General features: G+C 47.9%; 1 protein-coding gene and 1 long non-coding RNA gene across 8 annotated transcripts; one reads left to right on the top strand and one right to left on the bottom strand.

The window, feature by feature from the left end:
• Positions 1 to 7: 7 nt before the first annotated feature.
• Positions 8 to 13,337, bottom strand: lipia (lipase, member Ia). Of its 4 annotated transcripts, none has more exons than XM_076986995.1 (12): positions 13,217 to 13,337; positions 9,121 to 9,278; positions 6,997 to 7,060; positions 5,831 to 6,201; positions 3,396 to 3,504; positions 3,203 to 3,304; positions 2,977 to 3,066; positions 2,402 to 2,569; positions 2,129 to 2,218; positions 1,865 to 1,973; positions 1,578 to 1,751; positions 8 to 359 (listed from the first exon to the last, which is right to left on the bottom strand). In XM_076986995.1, the coding sequence occupies exons 2-12, from the start codon at positions 9,121 to 9,123 to the stop codon at positions 275 to 277; spliced, it is 1,365 nt and encodes a 454-aa protein (XP_076843110.1). In that variant the 5' UTR covers positions 9,124 to 9,278; positions 13,217 to 13,337; the 3' UTR covers positions 8 to 274. The 4 variants fall into 4 exon arrangements, with proteins under 4 accessions (XP_076843110.1, XP_076843108.1, XP_076843109.1 ...); XM_076986993.1 differs by lacking the exon at positions 13,217 to 13,337 and adding an exon at positions 10,308 to 10,437; XM_076986994.1 differs by lacking the exon at positions 13,217 to 13,337 and adding an exon at positions 9,446 to 9,584.
• Positions 9,214 to 14,161, top strand: LOC143487810 (uncharacterized). 4 transcript variants are annotated; one of them, XR_013124374.1, is made up of 3 exons: positions 9,214 to 9,349; positions 12,556 to 13,205; positions 13,309 to 14,161. It is a non-coding gene; the product is annotated as an uncharacterized LOC143487810 (long non-coding RNA). The 4 variants fall into 4 exon arrangements; XR_013124373.1 differs by lacking the exon at positions 9,214 to 9,349 and adding an exon at positions 9,614 to 9,877; XR_013124372.1 differs by lacking the exon at positions 9,214 to 9,349 and having other exon boundaries at positions 10,876 to 12,700; positions 12,980 to 13,205; positions 13,309 to 14,157.
• The last annotated feature ends 305 nt before the right edge of the window (positions 14,162 to 14,466 follow it).

A 14,466-nucleotide genomic window follows, 5' to 3' on the forward strand; every position in this document is an offset into this window, starting at 1 on the left:
ACTAAAATATAAAAATAAACATTTATTTAAAAATACAAGACCAAAGAAAGTGTGAAATACAAGGTGAATGTACAGCATACACATTAAAATTGATATTAGCATATATCATAATTTCAACTCTCCAGAGTTGCGCACCAATATGGCACTTGGTGAATGACGCTTCAATCGTGTTCCCCATGTGTGTGTCTGTGTGGACACACGTGAATGTTCCAGTATGAAGATGGCAGTGTTGGACATTTGGGTTCATTAGGGTTTTAGGAACCAGTATTCTGGTTCAGAAGTTGGAGTCTTCACAGTAAATAGGTCTGAAGGTCACCTCTGTGTTTTCCATCAGGACAAGATCATAGCGACACAAAGGTCTGGAAGAAGAAAACAAGTGATAACTTTGAGTAGAGAGATTCAGACCCTAGTGATTCAGAGAGATTCAGACCCTAGTGATTCAGAGAGATTCAGAGCTGGGCCAGCTGACTGGCCCCTTTCCAGTAACTGAACTCTGATATTACACACATGGACAAAATTGTTGATCCCACTCGGTTAATGAAAGATTAACCCACATTGATCAGAGAAATAATCTCACAAAAGTAATAATAAATCAAAATTCTATGAATTAAAAAAATAATTTTAACCATGCTTCAACAGAATTATTTAAAAAAGTAAACTCATTAAACAGGCCTGGACAAAAATGATGGTATCCCTGAAAATAATGTGACCAAAGGGACATGATAAATCAAGGTGTGTCCACTAATTAGCATTACAGGTGTCTACAATCTTGTAATCAGTCAGTGGGCCTATATGTAGGGCTACAGGTAGTCACTGTGCTGTTTGGTATCATGGCGTGTACCACACTCAACAAGGACCAGAGGAGGTGAAGGAGAGAGTTGTCTCAGGAGATTAGAAAGAAAGTTCTAGACCAGTATGTTAAAGGTGAAGGATTAAAAAGCAGCTGGATGTTCCTGTGACTCCCCTAACCCTAATTCTACCCTGACCCTAACCCCTAACTCTACCCTGACCCTAACCCTACCCTGACCCTAACCCCTAACTCTACCCTGACCATGACCCTAACTCTACCCTATCCCCTAACCCAGGTCACCAACGTGGTGCACGTGGGCACCATGTCGCCCGCGAGGACGTGACGAGTCGCCCGCGGGCTTGTTTTAAAAATAGCTCACTATAGTGCCATGCACCAAAGTGCTGCATTGTTTATGTTTTTGCTACTATTAGAGATTGTCCGCGGTTGCTAGCGGTCTTCCCGCTTAGCAATTGACACTCGCACACGCACCTCTTTTTATTTTTTTAATGATTGAATCATGGTTGAAAAGCAATGTCTGACTTTCACTGGATAATTTTCATAGCATTTTTATTTATTAATACTTTTGTCAGATTCAAGTTATTTCTGTGACCATTGTAGGTTTGTCTTTCATTAACTGAACAATTTTGTCCACGTGTGTACCTCTACTCTGAACCATCCTAAAGATGTTTACAAAGTAATTTTTGTGAATATTTATTACAAATCTGTATTTTGTAATTCTAACTGGTTTCCAGTGCCAGTGATGGAGGCTGACTGGTGGTGGCCGTACCTGGTGCTTCTGTCCAGAGGGGTGAGTCGTATGCGGAGCAGGCGGAGTTTGTAGCGGCCCGTGCAGACGTTAGCTGTGCTGTACTTCAGCGTGATCTTCTCCACACTCCGCACACGTCTGTCGAAGCGTGCCAGCAGCGTGGTCTCCACATACTGCTCAAACTTGGTGGACGTGCTAGGGTGGAGCAGAAGGAAACGGCACCATCAGAGTGACGCACCTCGTCCTACTGGACGCTGGGTGTGGATCTGTGTCTTTAAATATCAAACGGATCGGACCGGCGGACTCACTGCAGGGTCTGGGCCAGCACCTCTTCTGATGCGCTGTGTAACTTTATGCTAATGAAGCCCCAGCGAGGCTGAGAGTTCCAGGTCACAATTTCAACCTTGTAGTTGGTCTCTGTTAAAATGAACAGAAGCACCCACTGAACATCACTGCTAACTGAACGTCCAGCACTGGTTCTGGTTTTAGACAGTGTGGTTCTGAAAAGCTCCAGGGAATCAACAATCGTTCCAGCAGTAGTTCATGTGGGTCTCAATGCATCTTAAACTCACGGCAGTATGGGGAGATTTGGTTTGTTGCAAAATATGTTGATGTCTGTCCAAGTTTGACCAGTATATCCTTCCAGCGAACCAGATGAGGCCCTGGGGGCATCAGACAGGACCGGAAGATATTTCACAACACAGGGAGACAGTTACTGAGAGCATGCAGAAAACACACCTTTATAAAAACATTCCTTTATAAAAACACAAGTTAACAAAAAAATCCACACACACTACTAGGGTTTAACTCAGAAATTGATTGATTAAGGGATTGCTGAGCTTTACCAAAGACTGGACATCCAACTGATCCGAACTGGTCACAACTTAAGCACTTTCCATCCAGGTAGGCGGAGTAATTGGCACAGGGGTAAGCGGTCATCCCACACGACTCAATAAAGGAGTCCACATAGAGAAACACTGACCTCTGGTGGTCACATTTAAAATATGCAGAACCTGAGAGAGGTCAAAAATACGGTCACAACACTGAACTGAACTTTAAGAATCTGTAAGATGTTTGTGCATGTTAGCCCATTCCTGGAAGTTAGTCATTAGTAATCAGTGAGTCATGGACAGAACACCCTTGGCATGCAAAACTGGATCTAACTGGAGCCCAACAGCGCACCCTAGCAGCGCACCCGAGCAGCGCACCCTAGCAGTGGACCACTACTACGCTCTGACATAGGACAAAACCACTGGAGCAAAAAAGGAAGGAAAGACCATCAGAGCTGAAGGTGAAGACGACGTGAAGAAGTGACAGATGCTCAGACTGCCACATCCAGGTATATTTTTAAAATATCTGCTGGGGTGTCTATGAGCTCAACTGGAGGTGGAGTAGTCTGGATTATGAGAGACTCCCTGACCTGAGAAGATGCTCTTGGGGCAGCCGGGCTGGTCAGCTCCGCCGTTTGCGTAGAAGTCAACGTGACCCAGCGGTTTCCGAAAGCCAAACGCTAGGATGAGAACACGAGCATCACTAACCAGACAGGCAGTCAGAGCAGGTGAACAGTCTCAGTACAGCGCTGTCCAGTGGAACTGCTGCTGCCTTGAACACGTGAATAAAACGAGCGTCGCTCTGGACGCACCCACCGTCCATGTCTGTGTGCAGGGCATCAACGAACTGAGCGTCTGAGGGATCCAGGCGTTGGTCTGCTGGTTTATCTGTGAACGAGGGCCCAGCAGGATCTAGAGCTGCCGTGAACAAGCACATCTCCACGTTAGTAACGTCTTCAGAGCGTTTCAGAGAGTGTCACTGACAGCTGCACAGTTGAGCGTAACGCACCTGTGATCCTGCCAATGGAACCGTTAAAGCTGGACCCAGTGAAGCCAGAGATGTGGGCTCCCAAACTCACCCCGATCATGTGGATGGAGCTCAGAGATGCCCCCTCTATCTGCCCCACACACACACACACACACACACACACACGCACACACACGCACACACACGGAACAGTTCAGATGCTGTTTATGATTAATTGAACACAATATCTGTAAAGGCTTAATTCACTGTTTCATACACAACACCAACACCCTTCCATAGTTCAAGATCCATGTTAAAGTGTAAACTCATCTGTGTTAAAAATTACCCAGGGATTATAAAGGGTCTGTTTGCCTGGTGCCTGTGTACACAGTGTTCTCCATTGTGTTCAGAGTGATCATTTCAGAGCGGCTTGCTCTGTGGAACCAGTGACAGATTACATTCATGACATTTGGTCGCTGCTTTTATCCAAAGTAAATTAAAATTTTGACTGAATTGAAGAATTGAGGGTTATGGGCTCAGGGGCCCAGCAGAGGTTCCTTGGAAACACAGAGGGGATTGAGCTGACAACCTTCTGATTACTTAATCCCTAAACTGGCCCCGATCACTAATATGATGTATTATTTATGTAACAAACAGGATTAGCGCTACACACCGGTTTTTCAAAACTGACTCGTTTTCTCTTTTCCTGAGAAAGTCAGTACAGCTTATACAAGACACACTGCTCTGTGGTTTAATGTGCTGTATTCCAGTATTTTATCATATGGACCAGTGTCAGTACTGGGCCAGTGTGACAGTGAGGGTAAGGAAGGTCACACAAACTTGATGGCAATACTCCTCCTTCTTCTAAAATGTACACGGACGAGTAAAGCCAGCTCAGGTGCTCTGATAGTTTCATTTCAAACAATGAAATTTAGACACACAATGCACAATGTACAGGTGTGTCACAGTCAATCACGTGTCCAAAAACTCAGATTCACATCACTGTGCACTTGAGAACTACAGCAACAAGTATCAAGAGATACAGAGGTGTCAATTCCAGGTTCAGAAAGTGAGTCCTGGTGAGTCCTGGTGAGGACTTTTACTTTCTGAACCTGGAAGTGACACCTCTGAAGAGATCAACCACACACATGCAAGCTCAGAGCATATGTGGCTGTGGAGAGGACACACCCACTCCACTCACATGTAGCCTAGGACACACCCACTTATCATGTACAGCCCTAGGAGGACACACCCACTCCACTCACATGTAGCCTAGGACACACCCACTTATCACGTACAGCCCTAGAAGGACACACCCACTCCACTCACATGTAGCCTAGGACACACCCACTTATCACGTACAGCCCTAGAAGGACACACCCACTCCACTCACACGTAGCCCTAGGACACACCCACTTATCATGTACAGCCCTAGGAGGACACACCCCCTCCACTCACACGTAGCCCAAGGACACACCCACTTATCATGTACAGCCCTAGGAGGACACACCCCCTCCACTCACATGTAGCCTAGGACACACCCACTTATCATGTACAGCCCTAGGAGGACACACCCCCTCCACTCACATGTAGCCTAGGACACACCCACTTATCACATACAGCCCTAGGAGGACACACCCCCTCCACTCACACGTAGCCTAGGACACACCCACTTATCATGTACAGCACTAGGAGGACACACCCACTCCACTCACACGTAGCCTAGGACACACCCACTTATCACATACAGCCCTAGGAGGACACACCCCCTCCACTCACATGTAGCCTAGGACACACCCACTTATCACGTACAGCCCTAGGAGGACACACCCCCTCCACTCACATGTAGCCTAGAACACACCCACTTATCACATACAGCCCTAGGAGGACACACCCCCTCCACTCACATGTAGCCCTAGGACACACCCACTTCTCACATACAGTCCTAGAAGGACACACCCACTCCACTCACCTGTAGCCCTAGGACACACCCACTTATCACGTACAGCCCTAGAAGGACACACCCACTCCACTCACATGTAGCCCTAGGACACACCCACTTCTCACGTACAGCCCTAGAAAGACACGCCCACTCCACTCACAGTCCTGAGTACGTGCACCATTCTGAAAATCACATGAGAAACGGCTCCTGTCTTTGGTATGTGAGACATACTCATCATCTTACACAATGTTTCACACGCTCACTTTATACATGCAGCAGGAGTCTAAATCTAGCCCAGCTCACTCATTACCTAATTATCAAGCCTAGCATGAGCTGAGTCTAACGTGTCACGGGGAACACAGCGGGAACACAGTGGGAACAAGACAGGGAAGTCCTAGGTTTAGGCTAAGTTACAAGGATGTAGCGTCAACCACAACGTTTCAGCCATGGCAGCTTACTGTCCCACCCCTCCCACCCTCAGCCCCTCCCTCAGCCCCTCCCTCCCTCCCTCAGCCCCTCCCTCCCTGACTCTTACCTGCATCTTCTGGATGAAGGCGGTCAGGTTGGTGGCCACGAGGGGTGTGTTCTCCACCACCTTCAGGTAGTTGATGTTGGTGGCTCCTCGGTTCCAGTCCACCACCACGACGTTCACATCCCGCTGGCCCAGCGTGGCCTCCACCACCTTGTGCGTCCAGATGGGAGGCGAGCCGGTGGGCCGGTAGCCGTGGATGATGAAGGTGGTGGGGCGTGAGACGTTGAACTCGGGGTTGCTGAAGGGGTCGTCATGGGACAGCAGGTAGCCACAGGTGGAGTTGGCACGCGTGAACAGGAGGAGTCTCACTCGGAGAGCAGGACCAGCGATGGAGTGCTTCAGGTCCAGATCAGTAATCTCCTCACAAGTCTCAGCTGCAGGGTCAGAGGAAAGTGTGTGTGTGTGTGTGGGGGGGGGGGGGGGGGGGGGGGGGGGAATCACGTAGGAGTTTAAACTAGGTCAAACACTAGAAGAATTGTTGACTCCATGTGCTTTTCTGCTGGTTTGTGATGCGGGAGGCAACTTCTCCAGCTGAGACTTCAAAACAGATGTGTTCTTTGATCCTTGTGGTTCCCACAGATGTCAGTGTTTTGATTAGGATCAAATAACTATGCCAATAAGGCTGCTCTGTGCTAACACAAAGAAAACGAGATGCCTCATTCATAGTTCAGTGTTCAACAGGGCTGTCGCTGTCTAACACACGTTTCATGTCACAGTGAGTAGGTGGTTACAGTAACACGTCTTTGATTTCTCACTGTTCCACAATGAGTCTTCTGGGCTTTTCCCAGCACTGACTGTGCAATGTCAACCACGCCATGGAGAAACAGCGGCTACAAAACCGCTTCCTGAGGTCAGCTTTACATCCCATCCACCCTGTGCACAAACAGGTGCCCTGACACTGACCCCTGACCCCGAGAGTCCTGAGCTTTAAACAGTAGCGACACATGAGGAACTGAAAGGAGAATTGAAGCACTAGAGATGTTGGTGTTGAGTGGGAAAAGATCAACAGGAGCTTCTGGTCATCTGGAACAGAATTACGCTTCTCTTCTGGTGAACAACACAAACGGAGAAAACTGGGCAGCTCAGCAGAGACAGAGAGACAAAGACAGACAGACACAGAGACAGACAGAGACAGAGAGACAGGACGTGGGTACCAGTTCAAGCCTCACCTGGGCACAGTTCCAGCGAAGCCAGCATCACAGCTAAGACCAAACACCAGGACATCCAACAGAGCTGCAAGGAGAGAGAGCTGAACTGAACACACCCGCACACCCCACAAACGACCTAACACACCCCACACACACCCGCACACCCTACAAACGACCTAACACACCCCACACACACCCGCACACCCTACAAACGACCTAACACACCCCACACACACCCGCACACCCTACAAACGACCTAACACACCCCACACACACCCGCACACCCTACAAACGACCTAACACACCCCACACACACCCGCACACCCTACAAACGACCTAACACACCCCACACACACCAGCACACCCTACAAACGACCTAACACACCCCACACACACCCGCACACCCTACAAACGACCTAACACACCCCACACACACCCGCACACCCTACAAACGACCTAACACACCCCACACACACCAGCACACCCTACAAACGACCTAACACACCCCACACACACCCGCACACCCTACAAACGACCTAACACACCCCACACACACCCGCACACCCTACAAACGACCTAACACACCCCACACACACCAGCACACCCTACAAACGACCTACCACACCCCACACACACCCCACACACACCCGCACACCCTACAAACGACCTAACACACCCCACACACCCCCCACACACCCTACAAACGACCTAACACACCCGCACACCCTACAAACGACCTAACACACCCCACACACACCAGCACACCCCACAAACGACCTAACACACCCCACACACACCAGCACACCCCACAAACGACCTAACACACCCCACACACACCAGCACACCCCACAAACGACCCCACACACACCAGCACACCCCACAAACGACCTAACACACCCCACACACACCTGCACACCCTACAAACGACCTAACACACCCCACACACACCAGCACACCCCACAAACGACCTAACACACCCCACACACACCAGCACACCCCACAAACGACCTAACACACCCCACACACACCAGCACACCCCACAAACGACCCCACACACACCAGCACACCCCACAAACGACCTAACACACCCCACACACACCTGCACACCCTACAAACGACCTAACACACCCCACACACACCAGCACACCCCACAAACGACCCCACACACACCTGCACACCCCACAAACAACCCCCACACCCCACACACACACCCCACAAACACACCCCACACACACACCCCACAAACGACCCCACACACCCCACACACACCAGCACACCCCACACACACAGTCGATACCAGCCTGGCTGGTGGAGAAGATGGTAGTTTGGCAGCATAACGGTAGTTTCCAACAGTTTAAACTACAGTTCTAGTTACTCAGACACAAGTCAGTATAGCAGCCCACGTTTGTTCCTCCAAATACAAACACCTGATTTGTCTCAGTCAGAGCAACATGGCCAATTGGTTCTCCCGAGGTTTCTTCCTATTCCCCACCATCATAGGGAGTTTTTCCTCGCCACTGTCGCCCTTGGCTTGCTCATTAGGGTTCTGGACCCGTAGTATTGTTAACCTTTTAAATCCTGTAAGGCGCTTTGTGACAACATGTGTTGTGAAAAGCGCTATACAAATAAACTTTGATTGATTGATTGATTGAATATTTCATCCTCACACTGAAACCAGGCGCCCTGTCTTCTCATCTATGTAAATGTCAGACAGGGCAAACTACAGTGAGGAGGACAGACCGGTTACTCTGGCTAGTTACACACCCTCATGCGTTTACCTCCTGTTTTCCAACATTGCTCTGTTCTGCAACTTTCCTTAGTTCATAAAACAAAACCGATCCCAAAACCATGTCACTTTAATTCTGACCGATCCTCAAACAGTGTCATCCAGCACAACCGTCCTCATTTGACATGTCTCGTTCCGCTAGAACACGTTCCCAGCAGCCCTTCGGGGAGGGGAGATAACCAACCCCCCCCCCCCCCCCCCCCACACACACACACACACACACACATTCTAAGTAGAACACACACACACACAATACACTAAAACTATAATTAAAACTCAATGTCAAGTAGAGACACCTGTGAGAGAGAGAGAGAGAGAGAGAGAGAGAGAGAGAGAGAGAGAGAGATAGAGCGCCTTACCATTCTGGAGAGGAAGGCTGATCCACCACGCTCATTGGGAAATAGCTGCACGTTTCTACCAGGAGTCCGGACGGGGAGGGAAGGTCTGCGGTTCTCCGGACACCTCCTTGTGTGTCACTACTGCCTCTCGGGTCCGCCCACGGGGAGGTGGCGCATTCCTGTGTGAAACACGATCCCGAGGTGTTACCTGTTCCAGGAAGCTGCCTGTGTTTGTGAAGACAGCAGCTGGGTATGTTCAGAGGTTCTTCCCACTCAAATAGTGAATAATAACTTTCTTCTGTTATTAAACTAGCCAGCCCAATAACTTCACCCGAGTGATAATTACCGCTGTGTTATGAAGGCAGCACGATATTTCCTAGACATGCGTGAACATGAGCTCTAATATCTCATTATAACTGCAACACACACCAGGTTGTGGTGGTTCTGGTGTAGTATCTGACTCCACACTTACACTTCACACTAACATTTCACAACAGGTTTCATTAGTCGTGTGTGGAAACCCCCACAGAAAACTCCTCGGTGTCGTTAATTAAAGCGTCCCCACAGCGCCCCCTGCTGCCTGTCTGCGGTACTCCGCTGTCGCATTAACACACCGACCGGAGGAGAGAGACACACCATCCTCGCGAATGTGGGTCACAGTTTCTAATGGGGCCCTTAAACGAGCTTTATCTGATCAGTTTCGCTGCTTTAATTAAAATGTTTGAAAATGGCGATGATAAGACTTTATTCGTCGGAACTCTGCACAGCTCCGTGACGGGTGAGATTTTGTACGAGTTGTTTCTGCAGGTTTGTTCCACATCTACATCTCCACAGACTCGGGTGTGTAGTTCCTCCACAAGTTCATCTCCGCTGCTTCAGTAATGCGTGAATTTGTCTTGCACTAACAGCGATGTTTGTGCGTATCTTGCGTTGCTGTTGAGCTGTTATATGAGGCTCAACGGACCAGTACCGCACAAACGGACCAGTTCTGCACATTATTTATTCGGTCATCACTTTAGCTGGAAAACACGCACCTTTCTGCTTATGCGCGTAGTGCAGGTTTGAGCCGGTATTGTCATCGTGGCAGCAACTGGGCCCATCAGTTAAATTTATAAATGAAAATAATTTTTGTTCGACTTGTTCATCTGTTGGTGATCTCTCTACAACACCTGCTGTAGTTAGGTGGACGTCATAGGCACGTAACTAACCTTTAAACCTACTGCGCTTGGGTGGATGTTCTAGTTGGAGATGTAGATTAATGAGGATGAAGCGGGCCGAGAGTTTCCTTCTCTTAGCAAGCAGGGCCCGTGTTGAAGGTGACCATTCCCACAGGGGAACCGGCGGTCTTAAGCCTGGTTTACGGTTTTGTGCGCTACAAACACGCAGAGAGAGAAGCCTCTCGCTGCAGCCTGCAGGAAGGCGGAGTTGGACATCCAACCCCGCCCACATCCAACTCCACCCTCTTCTCAAGACCGAAGCCACGCCCATGTTACGTTCGAAACTCGGACTGTTTTTGCTCCCAGTAAACAGAACTGCCAGAACTATTTACGTGTGTTTTATAAGTGTTTTATGTGCAGAGGTGCATTTTAAGTGCATTTTCAAGTACTTTAGCCTAAATTCCAGCACTTTTCAAATCTGAAACACAATACAACATTAAAATTGGTCAGGTAAATGTTCCTTCCCCTGTGTTTCTTTATACTACCACATATCGTTTCAGGAAGACACTGCAAAGAATGTGACGCGCACGAGGTGTGCGGAGTCGCGCACTACGGTCACTCACGAAACTAGCTTTATCCGCTTGTTAAGTGTGACGACACGCGTGACGTTTCAGCCGCTTCCGGGTCCAAACAAACAAGGATGGCGGAGCCTGTAAACCTGTTTACGATAACTTCGTTCTTTAGTGAGGCACCATTGAGGGTTAAAAAAGGTCTAAACTCTTTCAACTCCAATAGAGTACTAAGTGTATCTGTTCTCCCAGGTGGTATATTTAGGGGTAGAGTCCAGGCGTCCATGAAAAAGACGATTTACGAGGTTGAGGTGAGTTGAGGTGAATTGAGGTTGAGGTGTGGTGACTGAAGTGAGTATGGGTCAAATAACGTTTAATACAGGTACACGTTGAGGGTCAGGCAGTGAGGTACAGCAGCTGCGTTTGCCCAATCGGTAAAGACAAGTGCCATCATATGGCAGCCTTGTTGATTTGGGTGGAGAAAAACGTGTCCCGCACCGATGTGGAATGCGTGTGGAAAAGGGCGAAGACACCGAAAACGGACGAAATTGCAGCCAAGAGAGTATCTGAGATGGCCCCATCCACATCACGAGGTTAGTAAATAATTTGCAATTGATGTCAATGTTGCATGGTTTATTAGCTTAACGCTATGCAGTTTTAAGTTGGAGACACGGAAAGGCATAGCTAAAAAGGAGAGCTCTTATGTGATTTAGGAATGTGGATCTTGTGTTTAAAAATGTCTTTTATAGAATTATTTGTTCAATTAATTGGTTCAACGCAGACAGATTTCCTTATAACTTATAATTAGTAGGCTTGAAAGTTACCGGATCGAGGCAGACAGTTCCCGGAACGCACCCTTCAAAATGAAAGAGTTCCCAGTTCCCGGATCCTGTTCCGGCAGGATCCGGCTCAAATTAAGCCCTGATTACACCACTTCTCCATTACCAACATACCCCTTCTCTATCACCAACATTATCAGTAAACAGTAAACATTACCATTTTAATTGTGTACTTATAGTAGCAGAGTTGCCAACTCTCACGCATTGAGCATGAGACACACGCATTTGACTGTCTTCACACGCTCTCACGCCACACATCCGATTTCTCACGCCGAAAAAAAATCTAGTTTATTTACCTCTGATCTACATCTATGATTCAATGAGTTACTAGTTCGCTCTGGCGCCAACCACCGGCGATCGATCTATCGCGATATAATATTTTATTTGTGTTCATTTTAAATCCCCCCGTCAACATTTTACGTTCGCCACCCAATAAATAAAAATAATGAATAACATACGTGGAACGATACACAAAGTAAACGAGGTATGTGTAAATTAAGCGCAACGACGTGTCTCTTGAACACTTGTGAGTTATTATGCATATTTTCAAGTACCATAGTTATTCTAGAACGAAGAAGTAGTGGGTTGGCGCACGAGAGCGCATTAGAGGGTGGAGTTGGATGTGGGCGGGGTTGGATGTCCAACTCCGCCTTCCTGCAGGCTGCAGCGAGACATACTTGGAGAAGGTTCCGTACGCCGCGGACCTGCTAGACGGGATCCGACTGTACGGCCGTCCACTCACACTCAAGCGCAGCTTCTGTACGCCTGACAGTGAAGACATTTTTAATATTATGCTATTTTAATGTAGCCCTCTCTCATGTTTAAGTTTTCAATCCCGATTGTTATTTATGAATTGTGCTGCAGTTATTGAGCTGTGTTTAAACTCCCCAGCACACATTCCGCAGACGGACGCTGCGTGTGCGCACCTGTGCACCAGACTGGCAGGACACAGCTCAGCGTGGATGTGGTCCGCACTGCTGGTGAGATCCACACCAGACGTCTTCACATCCCAGTCCGTGACGTCCAGGACCTCCAGGTTCTCCACCCTCCCTTCATCCAGGAGTCAGGGGTGATGGCAGACTGGCCAGTTAGTTCAGCAGTTACAAGGAATCTCAGATTCCAGCACCAGATTTTGATTTGACCTTTAGATTTAAATACTGTTGATCTAGACCAACTGTGGCTCTGAGCTGACATTTATCTATGGTCAGTGTAACTTTGGAATGTTATTCAGACTGTATAACGTGTGTGTGTGTGTGTGTGTGTGTGTGTGTGTGTGTGTGTGTGTGTGTGTGTGCTTTGCTCTTTGGGCTGGCAGGTTTCAGCAGCACCACAGTGGGGGTGATCTGGTACATACCCACCATACACACAACCAGCCTGCTACAAACCACCCACCTTACACACACAACCAGCCTGCTACAAACCACCCACCTTACACAAACCACCCATCTTCTACTTAAAGGGCCATACTACTGAGTACACAGAAGTGAGACACTGAGTGAACACTGAGCAGAAGTGAAGACAGTGAAACGTGAAAAATTATGGTTGGTTTTACCTGGCTAACGTTGCTTTGATGTGACACCTTTGAGTTCATACACCTGGTGCAGCCGACCCCTAACTGACCCTGTTCTGTGTGTTCTGACCCAGATGCCGGGTCTGTCCCTCCCCCACTGCTTTGTGAGCCGGTTCTGGAGTCGCCCTGGCCTCTCGTGGCTACAACATCCTCCACTGCCCCCTTGTGGTCCGACTCTTGGATGCCCTGCTCAAATGGACAGTCCCAGGATTTGGACTGTACCAACTCATCAAAGGGGGGTGAAGGGCACAATTCACAGAGTGGGAAAGACCACAAACACGGAAGAAAAGATAAGAGACACAAACACAGAAGAAAAGATGGAGACACAAGTGATGACATTAGAATTAAGTGTATATCTACTGCACTCTAAATGCAGCTGTGTTGGTAATTTTGTACATAATTTAATGTACATATTGGCCAATGTTTATGTTCAGTATTTAATGTTCATATTACATAAATACTGAAGGGTAACTGAAGCCAAATGCTTTGACATGTTTGGGCTTGGTGGGAATTGTGAGTATCGTTAATGTATGTTGCAGGTGCAGACGTGCTTCTGCTGACCTGCTTTAAATTGAATTTAAAAATTGCTGTTATTTTGCAATAGAATCAAATTGTCCAAATTTCACAAATTGACTTTGTGAAATCTAAGGTAATAATATGAGCAGTGCTGCTGTTACTGAGTGTTTTCTTATGAATCATCTCATCCTCAAAAGCTCTTACTACAGTGAAGAAGAGCTGGATGTGTTTTGCTGAAATCTCTCCAGAATGTTTGACTGAAAACCTTTCAGCTAGCTGCATACTGAATGCTCTTTGCTTTCATGAATCTTGTGATGTTTTGAATATGAACCTGACTATTGAATGTGAATATTAATCTGGAAGGAAGTGATGTTGTAAAAGTCTATAAAATGTTTTCTTTAAAAAAAAATAGTATTTGTATCTGTAATGTGACTTTATTTCAGCATCTGCTGGAGTATGAGCCCCTAACCAATCAGATCACCCTAACCAATCAGATCACCCTAACCCAGTGGTTCCCAAACTTTTTCTGCCGTGCCCCCCTTTAGTAGATGAGAATATTTTTGCGCCCCCCCCTACACCCCCCCCCCCCCCCCCCCCCCCCCCATATTGACACATGTGCACATGTTTTACTTCCAAGCTCCGCGCCCCCCCTGCAATAGCTCCACGCCCCACCTAGGGGGTGCGCCCCCCACTTTGGGAACCACTGCCCTAACCAA

This window comes from Brachyhypopomus gauderio, unplaced genomic scaffold (genome assembly GCF_052324685.1).
Source record: "Brachyhypopomus gauderio isolate BG-103 unplaced genomic scaffold, BGAUD_0.2 sc50, whole genome shotgun sequence".
NCBI classification, from domain to species: Eukaryota; Metazoa; Chordata; class Actinopteri; order Gymnotiformes; family Hypopomidae; genus Brachyhypopomus; species Brachyhypopomus gauderio.